The sequence below is a fragment of the Mytilus trossulus genome, unplaced genomic scaffold (assembly GCF_036588685.1).
Source record: "Mytilus trossulus isolate FHL-02 unplaced genomic scaffold, PNRI_Mtr1.1.1.hap1 h1tg000247l__unscaffolded, whole genome shotgun sequence".
Lineage (NCBI taxonomy): Eukaryota > Metazoa > Mollusca > Bivalvia > Mytilida > Mytilidae > Mytilus > Mytilus trossulus.
Genome location: NW_026963318.1, coordinates 1,179,415 through 1,199,324, shown reverse-complemented (window position 1 = coordinate 1,199,324; position 19,910 = coordinate 1,179,415). Strand labels below are relative to the sequence as shown.

The 19,910-nt window shown below is 32.1% G+C and overlaps 1 protein-coding gene across 1 annotated transcript; it reads right to left on the bottom strand.

Moving 5' to 3' along the window:
* Positions 1 to 12,442: 12,442 nt before the first annotated feature.
* Positions 12,443 to 17,803, bottom strand: LOC134701655 (uncharacterized). Its single transcript, XM_063562792.1, has 3 exons — positions 17,740 to 17,803; positions 16,798 to 16,967; positions 12,443 to 13,246 (listed from the first exon to the last, which is right to left on the bottom strand). The coding sequence occupies exons 1-3, from the start codon at positions 17,801 to 17,803 to the stop codon at positions 12,443 to 12,445; spliced, it is 1,038 nt and encodes a 345-aa protein (XP_063418862.1).
* Between the last annotated feature and the right edge of the window lie 2,107 nt (positions 17,804 to 19,910).

Sequence of the window (19,910 nt, the reverse complement as noted above, 5' to 3'; positions counted from 1 at the left end):
GCCCTGTGGCCAAAAAGGAGAAGGGACTTTAAGGTTTGTCCCTGAAAAAAGTCCCATCCTTCTAAAAATTATGCTAGAAATATAATATGATATAAACGGTGTCAGTAAATTCCATTTGGTTTTTCTCACTGTCTCTCCATTGAAGGCGAGGTCGAGTGCAATAAGTAGGTTTCAAAAGGCCAACAAACTTGCTACTCTCCTTCAAAAGAAATTAGTAATTTAATTTGATATAACAAAGTTTTATTTTGATTAAACAAATGATTAATTTGATATTACAGATTATTAATTTAATACAACAAATTATCAATTTGATATAACAGATTATCAATTTGATATAAAAAATTTTCATTTTGATATAAAACTTATTAATAGTATGATTTAATCATAATAATGATTGATTGAAAGATTGCTAACCAAAATTTTTTTTTTGTATGATTAAAAAAATTGAGAATGGAAATGGGATTATGTCAAAGAGACAACAACCCGACTAAAGAGCAAATAACAGCCGAAGGCCACCGATGGGTCTTCAACGCAGCGAGAAAATCCCGCACCCAGAGGTGGGCCTCAGCTCCCCCTAAATAAAATTGGGTACTTGTTCAGTAAACATGGACGTCATACAAAACTCCAAATCATATAAATGAACTAAATTTATCTCATTAAATGCATATTAAAAACATCCCCTCTTTATTATTTATTTGAGACAGTTTTGGGAATAAGTTTCTCAGATTAGTACATGATACATGGTGACTTAGAACGAACGAATGTAATAGAAAAAAAAAATGACGAATTTAATATATATTGCACATTTTCAAGTATAAGAATGAAATGAATAGCTCGATATTGAGAGATTGGTGTTTCTATGAACATAGGGACAAGGATAATAAAAATCTTCTCCTTCTTAAAATAGGCTGGTTTACATTTGGTTATATCAAATTTACATTTGGTTATATCAAATTTACATTTGGTTATATCAAATTTACATTTGGTTATATCAAATTAATATTTTTTTTTCTTCAAATAATCATAATTCGTCATATCAAATTGATAATCTGTTATATCAAATTGATAATCTGTTATATCAAATTAATAATTTGTAATATCAAATTAATAATTTGTTATAATAAATTGATAATCTGTAATATCAAATTGAAAATCTGTTATATCAAATTAATAGTTTGTTATATCAAATTGAAAAAAAGTAAATTAGCATGGCCCTAAAAGGCTTCCGTAGTAAATAGATTATCAATGGTCTTTCAAACGCTAGTCTAAAAATGTATAGAATCAAAGAACAAAATCGACGAACGAAAAAGACTTTAATTAACAATCTTATAAATTAAGTCGCATGATCTATAAAATTAAGTGTTGAAAGATCGGTAATCTAGAAATATTAAAATGTTTGACTAAGGTCCATCAGCCAATAGTACACGAACATTCAGAACGATAATATGTTATACGTTATTTGGATCAATTCCAAACAAAAAAATACGTTATAAATCGGGGATAATTACACAATCTACTGATTCACAAGGAAGCAAAAAAAAACCAAAAAAAAAAACGTAACCATGGTTACTCGGTAAGTTATTGTAACTAACGCAATGATTGATAGCGAGGACGTATAATTGCCAATAACAGAGACCAAATAATGTCGATATTAGCAACTATAGGTCGTCGAACAGTCTTCAACAATGAAAAATTCCGAACTGTATAGGCCGCGAATTGCAAATTTTGAAAATTTTATCATTTTATTGCGTCCGAAGCACTTTTCGGGGTTTACTTTCGTCAGGAGCGGAAAACAAAAGTAGATTTGACCTGTTGGTATTCTAGCTTATTGCATTTCTGTTTAAAGATTATGTTTTAGCTATTCCAGGTCAGAACTTTTATTTTCAAATCCCGTCTGTCACCCTTATCCTTCAACCAACCCACACCGACCCCTTGCGAAGTAATAAATTGTCGTCCGTTTATGATAAACAATAAACGGAGGGAGCATATAACACAGACAGCAACCGACGACAATTTGTATCTCATTATGGATTTTGGAATCATAAATTAATACGGATAGACCAGAAATTAAACCAGTTGTGTTAAAATCTAAGCACGTAATGTTTTCCCCAATCACTATTTATTTTACCCACTTGTCCAAATTTTTAAAGAAAACAGTCCCAGTTGTTCTCGACAAGCGAAATATTTCTTTCGGTACCACTTCACAATGTTATTAATCATCTGTGTAATCCTCTGAAACTAAACTAGATGAGTTCATAAATGTTATAGTCTAAATTATTTTTAGAAATCGATGCATTTTCAATGCATTGTATGTGGAGGAAAGTCAAATTAATATATTGTTTTTTAACAATTAAACAAGATACTCTATTGTTTACATTTTTCATCAATGTTAAGGCCAAAGATAATATCGTCTCCCCAAATCAGCTAATAATATAATAGAATAGAGAATGGAAACGGGAGTATGCCAAAGAGACAACAACCAGACCAAAGAGCAGAAAACAGACCAAGGCCATTAGTTGGTCTTCGACGCAGCGATATAATCCCGCACCGAAGGCAGACTGCAGCTGGCTGCTAAACAATAGTGTATACTAATTTAGCGAAATGGCCGCCACACTAAACTCCAAAACAATCAAATGACCCAAAATATACACACAAAAAAACAAGACTAACAAAGGCTAGAGGATCCTGACTTGGGACAGGCGCAAACATGCGGATGGGTCAAACATGTTCTGTGATATCTCATACTTTCAGCCAATGTGGAAAAAAACAAACACGTACACAGCAATACGTTCAGATCAAAATAAGTCCGAGGCCGATGTTAGAATAGGTAACAGAAGAAACTAAGCAAACTCACAATGATCAAAACAAAATGATAAAGGACTTCTAGCAGTTACTGACATGCTAGCTGCAGACCTCAATAAAACTAATCCAATATCATGTCTCCATCGTATAGAAAATCAACCATAATCTCTCCTATTAGAGGTTTAGTATTATAACTAACATGTATAAGAGAAGAACATAATCCGTATCATGCCAACAATTGCGTTTAGAATAAATGTGTTTATTTCTGATGCAAAGACGAGTGAATATATATTAATTTACAAAAAAACGGCTTAAGGTTGTACCAAACAGCTTGACTAAAATTAATTTGGCTCGTGTTATTTTCATAAAATTTTGACAAAATATTGACTTTGACCCTTTGACAAAAATATAAAAGTTTCAAAAAACTTGAACCACTCACTTTATCAAAAAAAATCATTGGATAAATAGCAGTTTGACAAACACTAATTTTGGTCTTTGAGAAGCTTAATATTCCCTTAGCAATAGAACGTGATTAAAACATTATGCTGATGTTTACAGATGTATCTCCCTGTAGTGTTATGTACCACCTTAAATGACTTGACAAGAGTAACTAACGTAACTATATCCCTTATTGATAAGTCTGTTAAAAGGTTTGATTAGCTTTTCAGGTTAATGACGACATTTTTGTGCTTTGATAAAATATAACCATCAAAGATGGGATGTGATAAACCTGCACGCATAAGATGTCTGTTCATTAACTTATATCTACGAATTATGTCCTGGTACCGATGATAAAATTAGGTTAAACTTTTGACAAGTTTGTGATATCGAAAACCCTGGTGTAATATGTTTTTCAGTTGTACTGAATTATTTTTCTCGTTTAGGTTCATCATAACCTTTTGGCTAATATGGCCTTATTAACACCACAAATTTTACTCTGAGTACAGACAAACCTCTGCACCTGGAAATGCATAAGGCATGACAGGAACTAGATAAGTAAAAGTTTAATGTATTTTATGTTTCAAAACTTTTTCTGGATTTTGCTTTTCATTTTTTTTTTTTTCATTCTTGCAGATGTGCTAAATTAAACTGAGTTGGGAAAGGGGTTTGGAAAGCGCCCCTAATATAATAAATGTTGTGAGAAGAATTGATTTAAATGGACAATAGATGGACAATAGATATCTGCAGACAATAGTTGATTTAAACTGTGTAATTGTGTGGACCGTATCAAATGAAACGCATGTGTTTGTTTATTTTGCTATCTTCTGCATTGACTAAATATAACTTTTATATATCTACAAACTGCGATGCATTAAAACTTTCCTAGATGCACCATTTTGTCTGTATTCATAGTAGATTTTATGATTTTGTGGTGTAAACACGGTCATATTTTTTAATTGATGAATCTTAAAATCAAATACATTGGTAATACATGCACAAGCGAATTGATGAAGTTGAAATATATAAACACCGTATGAAGGTGCCAAAGGAACGGATAAGCCACAATAGGAAATAAAAAAACATCAAATATTTGATTTTATCCTGCAATTGGGTGTCCTACTATACAGATACAGCCCTATACAGATATCGCTATGCTGTATCTGTATGCTATACAGATATCGCTTTAAAGCTCCGTCCACTGCCGGACTGAGTATTGTTTGAACCTGTTTGACCTCAGAATGTGTATTCAAGTTGCATTCCAATGACGATGACAATTGTCGATTTCAAAACTTGAATGTGTATGATTGTGTTACAAAATCAACCATGTCAATTTCAGCATGCATGTTTAGTGAATGTCAAGTCTGAAGCGTAGGACAACTCGTACACTTCTGTTTCAAATTTGAAAATGTTTTGTTTTTTGTTTTTACGTTGAAATTAGTTGTTATTTGAATAAATAATTATTCACCTTGAGCGATGTATTATTGTTGACCATTCGAGATTCTTTTTTCCGAACCCGTCTTCAGCGTAATGTGTGATTTTGATATTACTACGCGGGCCTCAAGGGATTACAAATCGAAAATAAATGTTAAATATGTTAGTGTTTATGTCTCTCAAAACACAAACAATATACAGAATTAATTGCAGGATAAAGACAATAACTGTTTAGTGTCTTTAAATATCAGCTGTATTTTTACTCGGCTCGAAACAGGTGTAATAGCTCGCTAAAAGCTCGCATACACCTTGTTTTCTAGCCTCGTACAAATACAGCTGATATTTAAAGACACTAAACAGTTATTGTATATTAATATGAAGTACTAAACCAGCAGTGTATAATTGAGTTGCATTAGTTGTACTTAATCATACTATCAAATCTCTACATCTTTCCTACATTATATATAACAGTTAAAAAAAATACAAACAAGAGTATCTCCTTTTTTTTAGAAAAAGGCAACACAAATATTTCCATAGGAAACAAAACATATTCAATTGTTATCCATTTATAATGCTCGATAGATTCGAAGATTTACCAAGATGATTAAGTTCTACTTATAGACCTTGTTTACCTTTTATTTATATATATCTTGTATCGATATTGTAACATCATCGTAGTGTTTTAATTATATCCCTTTCTTAACATGCCTACTGAAACTAGATTATATGCTTCTGGTTTATGATCAATATTTCAGTTGAGAGAATACTTATAGACGATATTATAGTATGCAATGTCTTGGTTCAATAAGTATAATTTTGTTTGGTTCTTAGATTAATGAAAACTATAAACAATAGTGAGAGTATCTTATTTTGGTTTTTTAAAAGAGTTAATGAAAAATTATCCAGGAAAAATAAAGCAATACAAAATATCAGGGTAAAAAAAGCTATTAAATGCGGTTGTTATTCAAATAAAATGTATGAAAACTACAAAGAGTTCAATAAAGGCAACAGTAGTATACCGCTGTTCAAAAATCATAAATCGATTGAGAGAAAACAAATCCGGGTTACAAACTAAAACCGAAGGAAACACATCAACTATAAGAGGAAAGCAAAGGAACAACAGAAATACTGAAGTGCAACAAACAAAAAAAAAGCCAACATACATAGAAACGAACTGTTTGATAACAACTGCCATATTCCTGACTTGGTACTGGACATTTTAAGAAAATATGGTGGGTTGAACCTGGTTTTATTGCCAAACCTACCGCTTGTATGGCAATGTAAAAAATATTACTAAAATGACAACACTACGTAACAAAAATACAGCACAAACAAACACAAGAACACTCATCACATAGAAACGCATAAATACATAATATAATTTTATAGTCGTTACAACATGTAAACCACAGAATAACAACGAACATCTTATATTAACGACAGACAGCACAGTTCTAATCATGATTTAGCACTGCTACTGAATTTCAGCTGAGTCAGACTCTATCGGAATAATTCACCATATCAATATAGTAATAGAAACTTTTGAAAACTATACAGAGGTAAACTTCTTATTTGCTGTTGAGGAAATGAATAATTTCCAAGGGGAACGTGCTTTGTGTTGTTTTCGTAACAATAGAAATTGGACTTTCCTACAATGTAAAAAAATGCAAAATTTCGAAACATGATTCAATATTACTGATTGAAATCCTTTTAACTTTACAAAAAATGTTTAATTATAGAGGATTACACGAACAATCAATTAGATTTGGAAGTGATACAAAAAAGAATATGACATACAGTTTTTGTTTGAATGAATGAAATAGCCTAAACTAAAACATAAATTATGCCGTTAGTTTTCTCGTTTGAATTGTTTTACATTTGTAATTTCGGGGACTTTTAAAGCTGACTATGCGGTATGGGTTTTGCGCATTGTTGACTACGGTACTGTAATCTACAGTTGTTAATTTAGGTGTCCGTTTCTCTCTTGTTCGGAGAGTTATCCCATTGGCAATCATACCACATCTTATTATTTTTTTTATATGAACGAATATCTTTTTAAACGAAAATGAAGAATTTCCAAAGGGAAACAGACAACATAAATATATCCCTGGGAAACTATACATAGTCCACTGGTATCCATGTAAAGTTTTCCAGGGAAATAGAAAGTAAGATGGTACTATTTTTACGCGTAAGTATTTCCAATATTTTGCACCAGAAATCTTATAGTTTCCTAAGGAATATTTTATCTGGTTTCCATGGGACATAAATTGACGAAAACTTTAGTCAGCTGCAGACACCTTCTCCCACTAGAAACGGACGGGTCGAAACGGGAGATACTAATTTTGCGTTCAATTTACCAAGTTATAACATAAAAGTCATTTCAGTAGATCGTACAGAGGGACTTTGACGAATAGTTATCTAGGAAGGTGTGTGTGAACGAACCAAATTAAAGGGCTCATGTAATTAGGAAAAGCTGTAATTTGTCATTACTTTACGTATACATATGATTAAAAAGTAAGAAAAAAAATAAAAATGGTGAGAAATTTGAATGAGCAATAGTCATAAAGAACTGTCTGATAGCCATTTTAGAACAAAACTAGTTAATTTCCTTCGGTATTTGTATTTATTTTGGAGATATTTTTTTTTATGACACATTCACAACTCCAAATCAGCATATATATTTTATAGCATACATATTTTGTTAGGAGAAAAGCATGAAGAAATGAAAATTTACAAAAACAATAAGAAAAAAATAGACATATAAGAACTAAATATACTATATAGATAGATTTGTCAAAATCAGTTCTAGTGTAAATTAGGGTGACATTAGTTTACCGATGTTTAAATCACACTAATCGACGAAAAATAGACAAATAAAGGAAACAAAGAAGAAACCGAATGAAACGCATGAACTCAAACAGGATCGAAATCAGGTGAATCGACAGGTACGCCTCTTCTTTGCATATGCATCACCGCATTGCCAATCCAAATTCAGTAAAAAAAAATGGTCACAATTAAGAATGGGACGAAGTCGTTAAAATGACAGATCAGGCGACTGTACTGGTATCTAAAGATCTAAGACCACACAGTTCAGTACAGCATATTGATATATTATCTAAGGGGTATTTGTTGTTAAAAGCAGTGTGGTTATTCCGAAAGTAAGAGCTTATACACAAAATGTCTATCTACATTTCACGTTTATGTGGAAAAAGCTCTGTTAAATGAGAACGGAGAATACTAGTGTAAACCATAGTTTGGAATTTATTGCAGTAGGTAAAGATTGCGATTGAACATTTTAAAATAGATCTTTAGAATTTTGGAGAATGCACTTCTAATTAACATTGATGACTCAATATACCTCATCACAATATCTCTTTATACAATATGTTATTGTAGAAAGAATGGTGGGAGGAACTTCAGAAGTTGTTAAGTTGAAAGAGGGGCTAACCTTTTTTTTAAACATTTTCTAAATCTGTCAGTAGAACTGTTATGTAGATTGTTCAAGAACAGTTTTCATGACTCTTTCTTTGAACGAATGTAATAACCTACAGAATAATAGAAATATATAGATTCCACCAATGCATCAAGTGTGTTACGATATTTCCCTACTCGAGACAGTTACATATTATAATTCAAAACGCGAGGCTTGCCGAACTTTTTAAATATTTAAGATTTAACTGTTGAGAGTGGAAAAATATCAATATACACATCTAAACAAGTTTATCCTTCCCGTGTAAAGATTTGCAGAAAGTTGTGTTCTTTATATGCGACGTCATCAGGCATGATCGCCTTTTTTTATGACGTCACAATGGAAAATGCAGATCTAGAAGAAATCAAGAAACTTTGACGTCATAATTGAAATTTTGACCAATCATTTGCCGAGAACAAAGTTTTCTCTAGAGATGAGGAATAGTTTTCTCACAGGAATTGAGACATGTGAAAATAGCATGAAAATTAGTAGAGAAATAAATTTCCAAAAGGAGGATATTGTTCCACAGTGTATCGTATATCTTTATAACCTTAATAGAATTATCTGTTTATTATGAATTATCAGTAGTTGGTTGATATAGTCGCACGTTTGACTTTGTCAAGTTTTATGGACGTTCCCCCTTTTGAATTTACTTTGGAGTTTGGTATTTTTGATATAATACATTTTTGGTCAAGTGTTTATTAATTGTATATCTGTAAAGTTGTTAAAATGTACATCAATTGATATCCATATACAAATGTACATCTGTAAAGATGTACATGATGTATGTAAACAGTTTACACAGAATTTATACATCTTAACATTTTTTATCTTTATTCCATTCATCAGTACACTTTTTATTCTTTTATTTTCTAAAAAAACTATGATAAGATTGTAAAATTCTCAAATAATAATTGAAGAAACAGGAGGACATTGTGGTATTTTTGTCTATTTTGTCTTTTCTCAAATTATCTGACGTGTATTCGAATAATGACTCTTAAAGGAAATGTAAAAAATACAATATGTGTTATTTTTTTATTTTTTTTTCTCTTTTTACCTGATACTCTTCACCATAGGTATTGCATAGCCTGAAATAGTTAACTTCAGAAACCATCAGCAATAAGATACCTTAATATATATGCGAAAGGTAATGAAACAATATATTGACCACTGATAGGAGCTATTGTCTTTAAATGACGAGTTTTTGACACATTTTTAGCACGTTTGCCTTATATCTTGAAAACTATTATAGATAGAAACAATCTGTAGACAGCAAAAATGATTAGCATCACAATACAAGTAATATAAAGAAAACAGTATCTTGAGTTTTATTTATAAGTTGCGTTTTAGACATAAAGTGTGTATCGCTACTTTTGCATGGCCTATGGTGTAAGCATCTAAACTGTTTCTTCAAAAATAAGATTTAAAATTGTTAAAGGTTTTCTATTTCTTTACTTTTCCATTTCGTTAAAATCATTTTAAGCTCAAGTGGGGTAACTTTATATACTGAGCCAAAAAAGTTTAGCAACAAAAATGAGAAATTTTATTTTATTACAAAATCATAACAACATATAATTATAATAATATCAAAAAGGAATTATGACATGTAAGAAGCAACATGAATGTTTATCCTCACATTCCTAAGGATTTTGTTTGTATGGAGCGCGGGAGGTTCAAAATGTGGAAAAGAGTATAGTGTTATTCAAAATTAAATTTCTCAGCCATGCCCCAAGTGCACAAATGAAGGATTGGCAGGCACACCAACAGCTGCCCATAGTAATGCACTACTTTTGTGGCCGGAAAAAAAACTTGTCACGTGTTGACGTAAAGCGAAGTTAGCGCTCCTCCCCTGACGATAGTTTTGTTTCGGTCTACGAGATATTGACCTATCCTGTGCACTTGCAATTTGTCGATATATGTTTGTTAGTCTCTAAACTGTTGCCTTATGCACATTAAATTGAGCCACGATGTCAGCAACACTCATTCCGGCATCAACCATTCCAAGAGCTGTCTGACAGGTAGGCATGGTTGACGCCACATGCATTTTTTTCAAATGTGTATGTGTTTTTCTTACCAATGGTGTGTTTCTGAACATTAGTGAACAAGAAATTTTTACTATCGTTTATAAAGTACAGGTACAGAAGGTAAAGCATCTGAAGGGCCAAGTGAGCTATTCTCATCACTTGACGTCCGTCGTCCAAGTACCAACTTGGTACCAACTGTCGACATCGGATTTGGCAGGTAGAATGAATAAGGTCGTCTCAAATGTGAATTTTACGGCGCACTTGATTCATAAGGTATTTTTGTGCAAATACAACCAGTGCCCATTGAAGAAGAATACTTTCGCTCCACCGATAAAGAGCAGCAACATTTGAATTAAGAGTTTTCGTAACATCACATATCAATCGAATGTATCGTCAAGCTATAATATATGAATCCAGATAACTTCTTTTGAATGATATTTTTTTTTCAACTACAATTGCCATTGTGAAGAAATAAAAAAAATCACATTTTCTGATAGAAATATTTTCCTGTTCCACAGATATCAAAACAAATGAAAGTTTTTAACACATTGAGGGACTTCGAGAAGCGGGAACAGATACAAAGCTCTGATCATAATACTTGAATTTGTCCCAACCAATGAGAGGCGGGGGCAGCTATTCTGACAACCTTCATGGAACATCGGACACCATTTGGGTAAGTGGCAAGCTAGAGAAATGAGGAAATAGGTTTTTAACGAAAATCTGCCAATCAACCACGAACCATGATGGCCGCGTTTTTATATTTGTCGGAATAGTCAGTCGCAGTGTTGGCGGAAGATCCGCTCAGATTTTTTTACCATTGGATTTCAAACCTACATTTAGCAGGATTTTACGAGAAGTCAACCGCTTAAAGGCGTTGATTGGCATTTTCACACCCTGACACTACGAACATAAGTTACACATACATCTTACTTAACCTAATTTAATCTCGTTATAATATATATAGATCGTGTTTTTATCATTAGTGTTCACACCAAAACATGAAATGCCATTTCAAATTCAAAGTTGATGAGCACCTAACACTGGGTACATGCCAAATGCAATGGCTATAGAAAAATGTAAGTGTTTCTAATAATTCAACTTTTTATAAACAATAAATTTGCAGAAATTAACATATAAATTACACCCCATGTCGACAGAACTATGCTGACTCCTGGACTTGTGAAACAACAGATTCTTTATTTGAATTTAGGGCTATTGGTATGATTAACAATGTTAGGCACATATGGATTATTCGAAACGAAATGTCAACAACTTTGAAATTCGACATCGAAGAGGTGACATTTGAACTTCAATATCTGAGTTAAAAATCGATATTCGAAGTTTATAATCTAAATCAGACATTCCAATGAAATCTTTTCGAAATTGAATTGGATGCATTTTTTAAATAGGTAAGCAAGAGGTTGACACCTCCAAAGAGACAATCGAGATTGAACAGCTAACTTATTATGGAGCATATCTTGATTTCGAAGCACTTTTCTGAATTAGACTATTCCGGAAAACTTAATTCCAATAGTTATTAAAGGTACCAGGCTTATAATTTGATACACCAGACGCGCGTTTCGTCTACATAAGACTCATAAGTGACGCCAAGATCAAAATAGTTAGAAAGCCAAACAAGTATAAAGTTGAAGAGCATTGAGGACCCAAAATTCCAAAAAGTTGTGCCATATATTCCTATCGTGCATATACCTCAACCCTATATGTCAACGAACTCAATTAGCTTTCATACTAATTTAATTTGAATTCAACTTATGTATCGGATCAGTAACTTGATATATTGCTTCTGTGAAATTTGTTGTGAACATATTCAAAACTTTAGAACCAACAAAAAAGGTATTGCATGAAAGCCTCCCATTTTTAAAAACGACAAGTTCAGATAAAGACATTCATTCCGTGGGGAAAATGCAGATTCCGGTAACTTATTGTTTTAATTAATCTAGTATGTACTAGAGCTAACTGTACTAAGTCAAATATAATGCATTATAATTCAACTCATTGTTCAGACCGTTTGTCAAAAACTCGTTTAACGACCCTTGTTGTGTTTTGAAAGTCTGACTTTTTTTTCTGAATTTAAAAACGAAGAACTGCAGTAACTGCCCTTTCTCTTTGCTTTTTGTTTGTAAATGCGTGTAGGAATTTTATTTCCAGAGTTTACACAATAAATGTTTTTCCTTATATTTGCAATGGTTGTTGAAGTGTTTTTTTTTAATTATACAAATTGTAGGAATTCTCATCTGTATTGTTATTTTGAAATTCAGGACAAAACATTTTGTTCTTTATTACTGTTCTGGTTTATAATAATTTCTTGTTTGATACCATATTTGAAAATACATTCCCCTTCAACTTTTACATAAGCTGTTCCATCAATGTCTTCTACAAATATTTTTCCTTTTTCATCCTTAAACTTATCTTTCTTTTGAACTAGAATTGTTCTAATTGGTGCTCTGTATTCCATCAGATATCTGTTGTTCTTTCTCTCATAGAACGTAACTATAACTTCTCCTTTTACTGCAACATTAGTTGTAAAAGTATAAGAGCTTTGCTTTTCTGTTATTTGGAGTTTTGCAGTAAGCATAGATTGCTTTTCGACTAACAACACACCTTCTGCCGACCAAGTCATAGTTCTTTGATCTTCATTTGCCAACGTATTTTCAACTGAGAAACCTTTAGAAAAACCAGCTGTTGTCCCCACTATATCGGCAGGTGCAGACAGTGTCAGGCCAACATTAAAGCCAGTTGTATAACCTTTTGTTATTGAACTCTTGCATGTTCCTGTGGTCTGTTGTTCAGTTTTCAAGGAATGGTGTTGCTCTTGATTGCTATTATTTTTGAATACTGATTCAAATAGAATATTTGATTCATATTGAACTGTTCCGTGATCTGAATATTTAGGTTTCGTTGGAATGAATTTTACACCTGTCCAATCAAAATCTAATCGAACCTTTTTTACTGCCGTTGGAAAATCCTTTTGTCTACTATTGCTATACCTTTTCCAAGCAGATTCTTTAACAACGTTTTGTAGGTCGACTATATTTTTGGATATTCCTCCTGTGGCAGTCTAAATAGTAAAGATGTATATGTTACAGTACAAATTTAAATTTATTAGGATTTAAATTCTCCCAGTTGAAGTTGGAATTCCAATTTGTACTAGTAGAATAGAAATTCTGACTTATACTTACTAGAATTATGTACACATCAGATTTCCAGTATCTATTGTAGAAATTGGGATATCCAGATTTGTACTACATGTACTAGGAGGATCCTTGATTGTACCCAATTTCTAGTAGGATTCAGGATAATACTAAACATAAAAGTAAGTATGATTTTGGATTTGACTTTCCTTTTTTGTATTATTTATAATTTGATTGATGCACTTGATAAGTAGAGAAACATATAGATTTTGAGACATAATTGAAAATAGAACATGTTCTTAGTAACATTTAGTATCGAAAGACATCATTAACATACATGAATTAATTTTTACATGATAGACAAGATTTTAAATAAGAAATAAAATTTTGGTTTTGGTAGAGAATGTCCGGATAATTATTTAAAAATTGAACATTTAAGTGTTTCATATAGGTATCGGCATCTTTAATTTGATTTAAACTTAACGTACTCCGTATGAACTAATGGTATTGCTGTGAAATAAATTCATAGGAATGATTTGAGTATATCGGTTCCTTCCGTTATAAAGAAAACAATATTTCTTGTATTGTGTCTTTTTTAGTACCCATCTAGTGCAATCAAAGATCCTACTAGTATAAATATGGATTTTCAAATGTCATCCAGTAGATATTTGAATTTCGAAGAAAAGTACTGGATAATACATGTAATACGTATTAATCAGAATTCATATTGATATTGCGATTTGTTTTAATAGAATTCTTGATCCTACTGAATTCCAGTTTGGAATGTTACATATATATGGAAAGTACAATGATTCAAATTTAAAATAAATACAACTTTTATTTAGTAAAACAGCCCTAGAGAAAGCCATTAACATGGAAAGGGATAAAACTTTTAAATCGTTGTAAACTTTTAGATTTATTCTAAAGTTCATTTATTTAGAATTTACATGCAAAACGTAGTTGTCTGAATTCCGTATACACAACGCTCGTGACAAAGGTTTGAGAAGCAAATGAAATTACAAACTCCAAGGGGCTTCTTTCGCTATCTCTGTCACGAAATTAATAGCATCTAGCAAAAAATAAAATAAAAATGGATAACAATTATCGTTCAGTGGGCAATGGTTATTTTGACTCTAGCCATGTTGACATATTAAACATCCACAAAGTTTACAAAGTTTACAAATAAAAACACAAATATGTATAAAAACCATCATTTAAGGCTATTATTCCTGTAATGAGTCGACTGACTTATGAAATTTGTTTCCAAGCTATTCAAATTCGTCCTTTAAAATAAAATTATTATTCTAGCGTCACTGATGTTTTATATGAGCGTCACTGATGTGTCTAACGTAGAGGAAACGCGCGCCTCAACTTAAAAAAACTAGATATTCAAACATTATTCCAGTAGTTTCAGAGAAGAATATTTTTGTAAACGTTAACAGACGACGGATGCAAAATGATAACAACAGTTTACTTATACCTTGATATAGAGACTATACTAATTCAAACAGAATCTCAATTAACTAACAAGAATTATTGAATGTCACGTTCTGCTGAAAGAGCCAAAATCATATTTGTATGCGCCTTACTAAAAGTTGTGTCCTACAAATACAATCTCATCGAAGATACAAGGATGTCACACGCGGGTTTCGTCTTCATTAGACTCATTATTGGCGCTTAAAAAACCCATTAAACGTCCAAATCAAAAACGAAGTTAAATGTCATCAAACACCGAACGATTCAAAAAGTAATGCCAAATACTTAAATAACCTGGGGGGAAAAAAATGATAACGACTGATTTATCGATTGTGTTGATTACCTTTAGCAACAGTTTGACTGCATCTTGATCTTAATGACGAGTCATGCATCCCTATTGAGGGATTATAACCCTGTGAACGCAGCAGTATTGGCTCATTTGGAGTTCATGTTATTCCCAAAGGTGAATTGCTTCTGGTAATAGGATCAACCAACACCGGTCTAAAATTCCGTTTGCAGGATTCTTTACAACCATGTCAATCAACCGGACCAGGATCCTTCTTTAAATATGAAAGTACGCATCACTGAGAAAATTTACAACCATACTAATAGCCTGATACTTAGAACGCCTCTCCGAATATATAGAGCTATGTTTTGTATAAGTGAATTAGGTACTGCAATGCCATATGGTTGTAATGATAACATCTAAGGTGTAGGAAATGTGTCTTGTCCAGCCTGCAGTTATGTAAATGTTATGAATTTATTCACCAGTAACCAAAGATCCAAACGTAGTCAACGGCAAACACATTATCATTGTTCAAACGTTAAAAAGTCTTCCAAATCTAGATCACTCCCTGGGAGATTTGATGCCCTTCGTTTACATCTTCTTCATCCGCTTGGGTTATATAACATTCGTACCATTCTATTTTCACTGCTTGTAAGCGTATGAAACTGTTTAAGAGATTATACCTTTGACAAAGGATGTATAGATATGTTTTTCCAATGTACAAACTAGTAAGTCTAATTTGTGATGTAGCTATTTTCCGTTTGCTAAACCAGTACGATCAGAACAATTGCACGATGAAAGAAGGAAGTTCCTTTCAATTCCGATTTCAAATAAAGATATAGATGCTATCAATATCAGCAACGTTCTTCATCACAAAGAAGTAGCATATAAAATTCCGCTTTATTTTCATAATAAGTCTGTTCTAATTGTCTCCTATAGTTACACCAAAACAATTGCACCTAAACTATTTGGTAATAAACAAGCATTGCCAGATCTTGATTAAGAAAAATATTTTTAAAATCCTCTTACATGTGAATTCCGACTCTCTATATATTTAGAAGCCCTCTGGCCATGTAACTACTGGTGATTTAATATAATTCAACATGAAAATCTCCGGAAGATGATATCTCATGGTGCCGAATTTAGAGAGCCACAGCACATCATTTGGAATATATCTTTAACAAAATAACGGATTTCGTTGAGGATTACGCCAGACCATGGGAAACATGAGAAAATTTTGAACTAAACACTCTGTCAGAATGGGTTAAAACAATTAGTCGTTGATCAAACGAAGAATCCACAAATTGAAAATCTGTATAAATGTACGCTCGGTACATTGCCGGTTATCTGCATTTTCTGCAAATGAATTGTTCGTTTGATTAACCAAATTTTGTCCGCTGTGAAAGAGAGGTTACAGAAATAATGTTACACTGTTTACTCGCATAGTGGCATTAACCATATGTGGATTCTTAAGACTTAAAAAGAACCAGAAAATGTAACATCTCGATCATTTTCCGAAATAAAATATATTGAAACCTTCGATGTTTCCACACTTTACACCAACGTACCACGTGAAAAATTAAAAACTCGTATTAACGAAATAATCCACAATGCTTTCCTCCATAAAAATGATACCATACACACTACAATTTCTTTGTTTTGTGATAAAATTCTACATATGTTGTTAAAATTGAGCCCGAATATAAGACCTGCTACACTGAACAACAAGTGATCAGTAGCATCATTCACAACATTGTTGTTGAATGTTTGTTGAGTGTGTAGGTAAATTTTTCCAACAGGCTGTAGCATTTCCATGAGTACTAACTGTCCACGTCTCCTGGTCGACTTTTTTCTTATTTGTATATGAGTAGGAGTTCCGTCAGACACTTGTAAAAAACAAGAATATTAAATAAGCTATATTATTTAATTTCACATGTAGGTATTGTGATTATGATCTTTCCATTAACACTCCATTTTTTTCTTCTGATTTGGTCCCATTAATATATCGTCCTGCATTAGATATGAAAAAAACTAAAGATACAGCGACCTCCGCATCATTCCTACTCATTAATCTCGAATGTAACAGCAATGGTCATCTAAGTACCAAAATCTATGACAAATGAGATCATTTCAATTTTGAAATTATAATATTTCAACTTTACCCGCGTATGGAGGATACATTTTACACTCATACGATAGTAAAGTGCTTGCAGCTGCTACTGAGACTTTGGAAAATTTCATCGGCGTCTGAGCAAAACATAAATGAGCCTGGGTTTTGTCAAAGACATGTCGTCGTTTTTTCTCAAAAAGTTAATCAGAAAGTACCAACATCTAATAGATAAATACTCGGTGTCTTCTTCACAAATAGTACAAGATCGTCTTGAGTTACAGATACGTGGTACTGAAGAAGTGTATCTTTTTATTTAACCTTATTTACCCGTTATTTGTCTTCCTGTTTGTTGGCGTCTATTTTTAATTAATGTGTATGTCTGTGATGTATGTTTACATAGTTTTTAACAATTTGAACCCAATTTTTGTCACATTAACTTATTATGTCTATTTGGGTTGCTTATCCAATTTTGTAAATATAACGGAACTATAAACAACTGCCATGCAAGTGAGTGGTTAAGCTAGCTATATAAACCAAGTGTAGCCAACCATTTTCTGCGGAGAATGCATGTACCAAGTCTGGAATATGGCAGTGGTTTATCACTTGTTCCATGATTGAGAGCGTTTGATTTTGTCAGTTGTAATGGACTTTCTCTTTTTGAATTTTATATTCATGACAAACACAAAATGTGTCATGAAAAAATGCAAAGACCAAAACATTGGCTACTTAGCGGTAGTAAAAATGAAATCATTTGATTTCACAATAAATCACCTTACATGAATAATGTGTTTAAATTGATATGACGAACAACTATAACATCAATTTTAAACTCAACTTATAGACAACATTTTGCATCTTCATACCTATCTATCTATCACTTTCTCTCAAAAGGAAGAGATATTGAAACACAAAAAAGTCAACATCTTACATATGTTTCTGCGTCTTCTTTACTGCAACAGCGCCCCATTATTGAAACAGGCTATGTACAAATGAAATCTGAAAAACATCACAAAGTAGAACAGGTAGGAAAAAAATATGGCATATATAAAAATCTTAAAAAATCGTATGGATTAAAAATTGATAACGTCCTACAAAAATTAAAACTAAGCAATGTTTGTCTTTCTCTTTGGAAACATAAGAATCATGTTTCTTGATATATGATCCAAAGTATGAATATAAATACTAATAATGTAATCAAAATTATTAACTAAACATTTGCGCTTGTGCAATACCCTGTTCCTTTTCTGTTGAATGTGAATTTGTACTTCGAATACTACATACCATATTCAACTGACACCTCTGAGCTTTTGAATACATATCCGTGTTTTGTGAATGTTAAAACGTTCTCATTTGTATTGCCGATATTATTGGGCTTGTCTTTTCAATTCGAATTCATCATATGAAAATTATGGCGATTTGAATGATCCTACACATTGTGTTCATTTGTGACCCTCAGTCTGCTGGCAAAACTAACATATTTGAAACGTTAAATGTTTTTCATCCAAAAGATACTAGATAACCATGATAACAAATAATAACTCTTTAACTAACAATAACATGTATCTTTTCTACATATATGGGACTGGCGTTCACTGATTTACGAATACTGTAGTAATTTCTAGATACTGACACTCTAGTTTTTTTTGTGTTTTTTTTTAAATATGAAATTAGATATATTTACCTGGTGGAATAATTTTTGATCAAATCAAATAAATGCATATATGTTAGGACATGAACAAATTAGAAGTGAAACAGCTGTTGTTATTTGTTTCGTGTAAGCCTAAACGATCAGAGTGTTGGATGTCATGTTATCGGCTGGGTCACAGCAAAAGCTGATTGACTCAGTATTATGGTGATGTACAATATGCATGATATGCCTGCAAAGGGACTATTGATTATAACCTGACTCTAGGTATTTGTCTAGTACAAAGCCGGACAGTTTGTCTTTATTGTTGTATCAATAAATATTATATTAATGAGTACATGAAGTAAAACTATCCATTCGCTTATTCATAATTCAAAACAAGGTTTGCAATCATACTTTGTACAAAGCGAGCTACACTATTAAGACGTTCCTTAATGCAAACTACTTTGAAGTACAGTCGCCAATATTAGAATAATGAAAGGTTAATGTTTTTCTCACTCAGTAATTGTGAACGGTATTGGAATACTTGAATTTCATTTACATTTGTATTAATTTTTTTTCACGAATATTAAGTATTAAGTGGGTTTTCTTTAAACATATTTAAAACACTATTCGACAGTACCTGTTGTAACAGAGATGCGAAAGATACCAAAGAGACACTCAAATAAGAAGTTGGAAATAAACTGACAATGCAATGGTAAGTCAACAGATCTACTAAAAACGTACAAAAGTCAATATTTATAATGGCCATACAACTGTGTCACAATGAATGTACGATTCTTTTGTATTGTAGATAACATAACTTAGGAAAGCAAATCTTTTGCGACAAAACTAGTAAAAAAAGAAACCTCTTTTAAAATCTGTAATGCATTAATTTTAAATAGTATAATGATAGTTAACTAAACAAATCTTGATAATGTTGCCAAATGTATATTTTGAAATATAATATATATTACACATTTTCATATCATCTGCTTCGGAACTAATTTCAGAATAACAACCTTGCTCTAGTAACAACATATATGTTCGGGTAAAGCCTTAGCCCTTATCTACAAAATGACAAGGTTTTGTAAT

Coding starts and splice junctions, on each gene's coding strand:
- LOC134701655 (XM_063562792.1), bottom strand. CDS start 17,803: ATGGAACAAGTGATAAACCACTGCCATATTCCAGACTTGGTACATGCA. Junction 16,968..17,739: donor TGCATTCTCCGCAGAAAATG/GTTGGCTACACT, acceptor GTTTTTTACAAG/TGTCTGACGGAACTCCTACT. Junction 13,247..16,797: donor CTGATCACTTGTTGTTCAGT/GTAGCAGGTCTT, acceptor TTTACTATTTAG/ACTGCCACAGGAGGAATATC.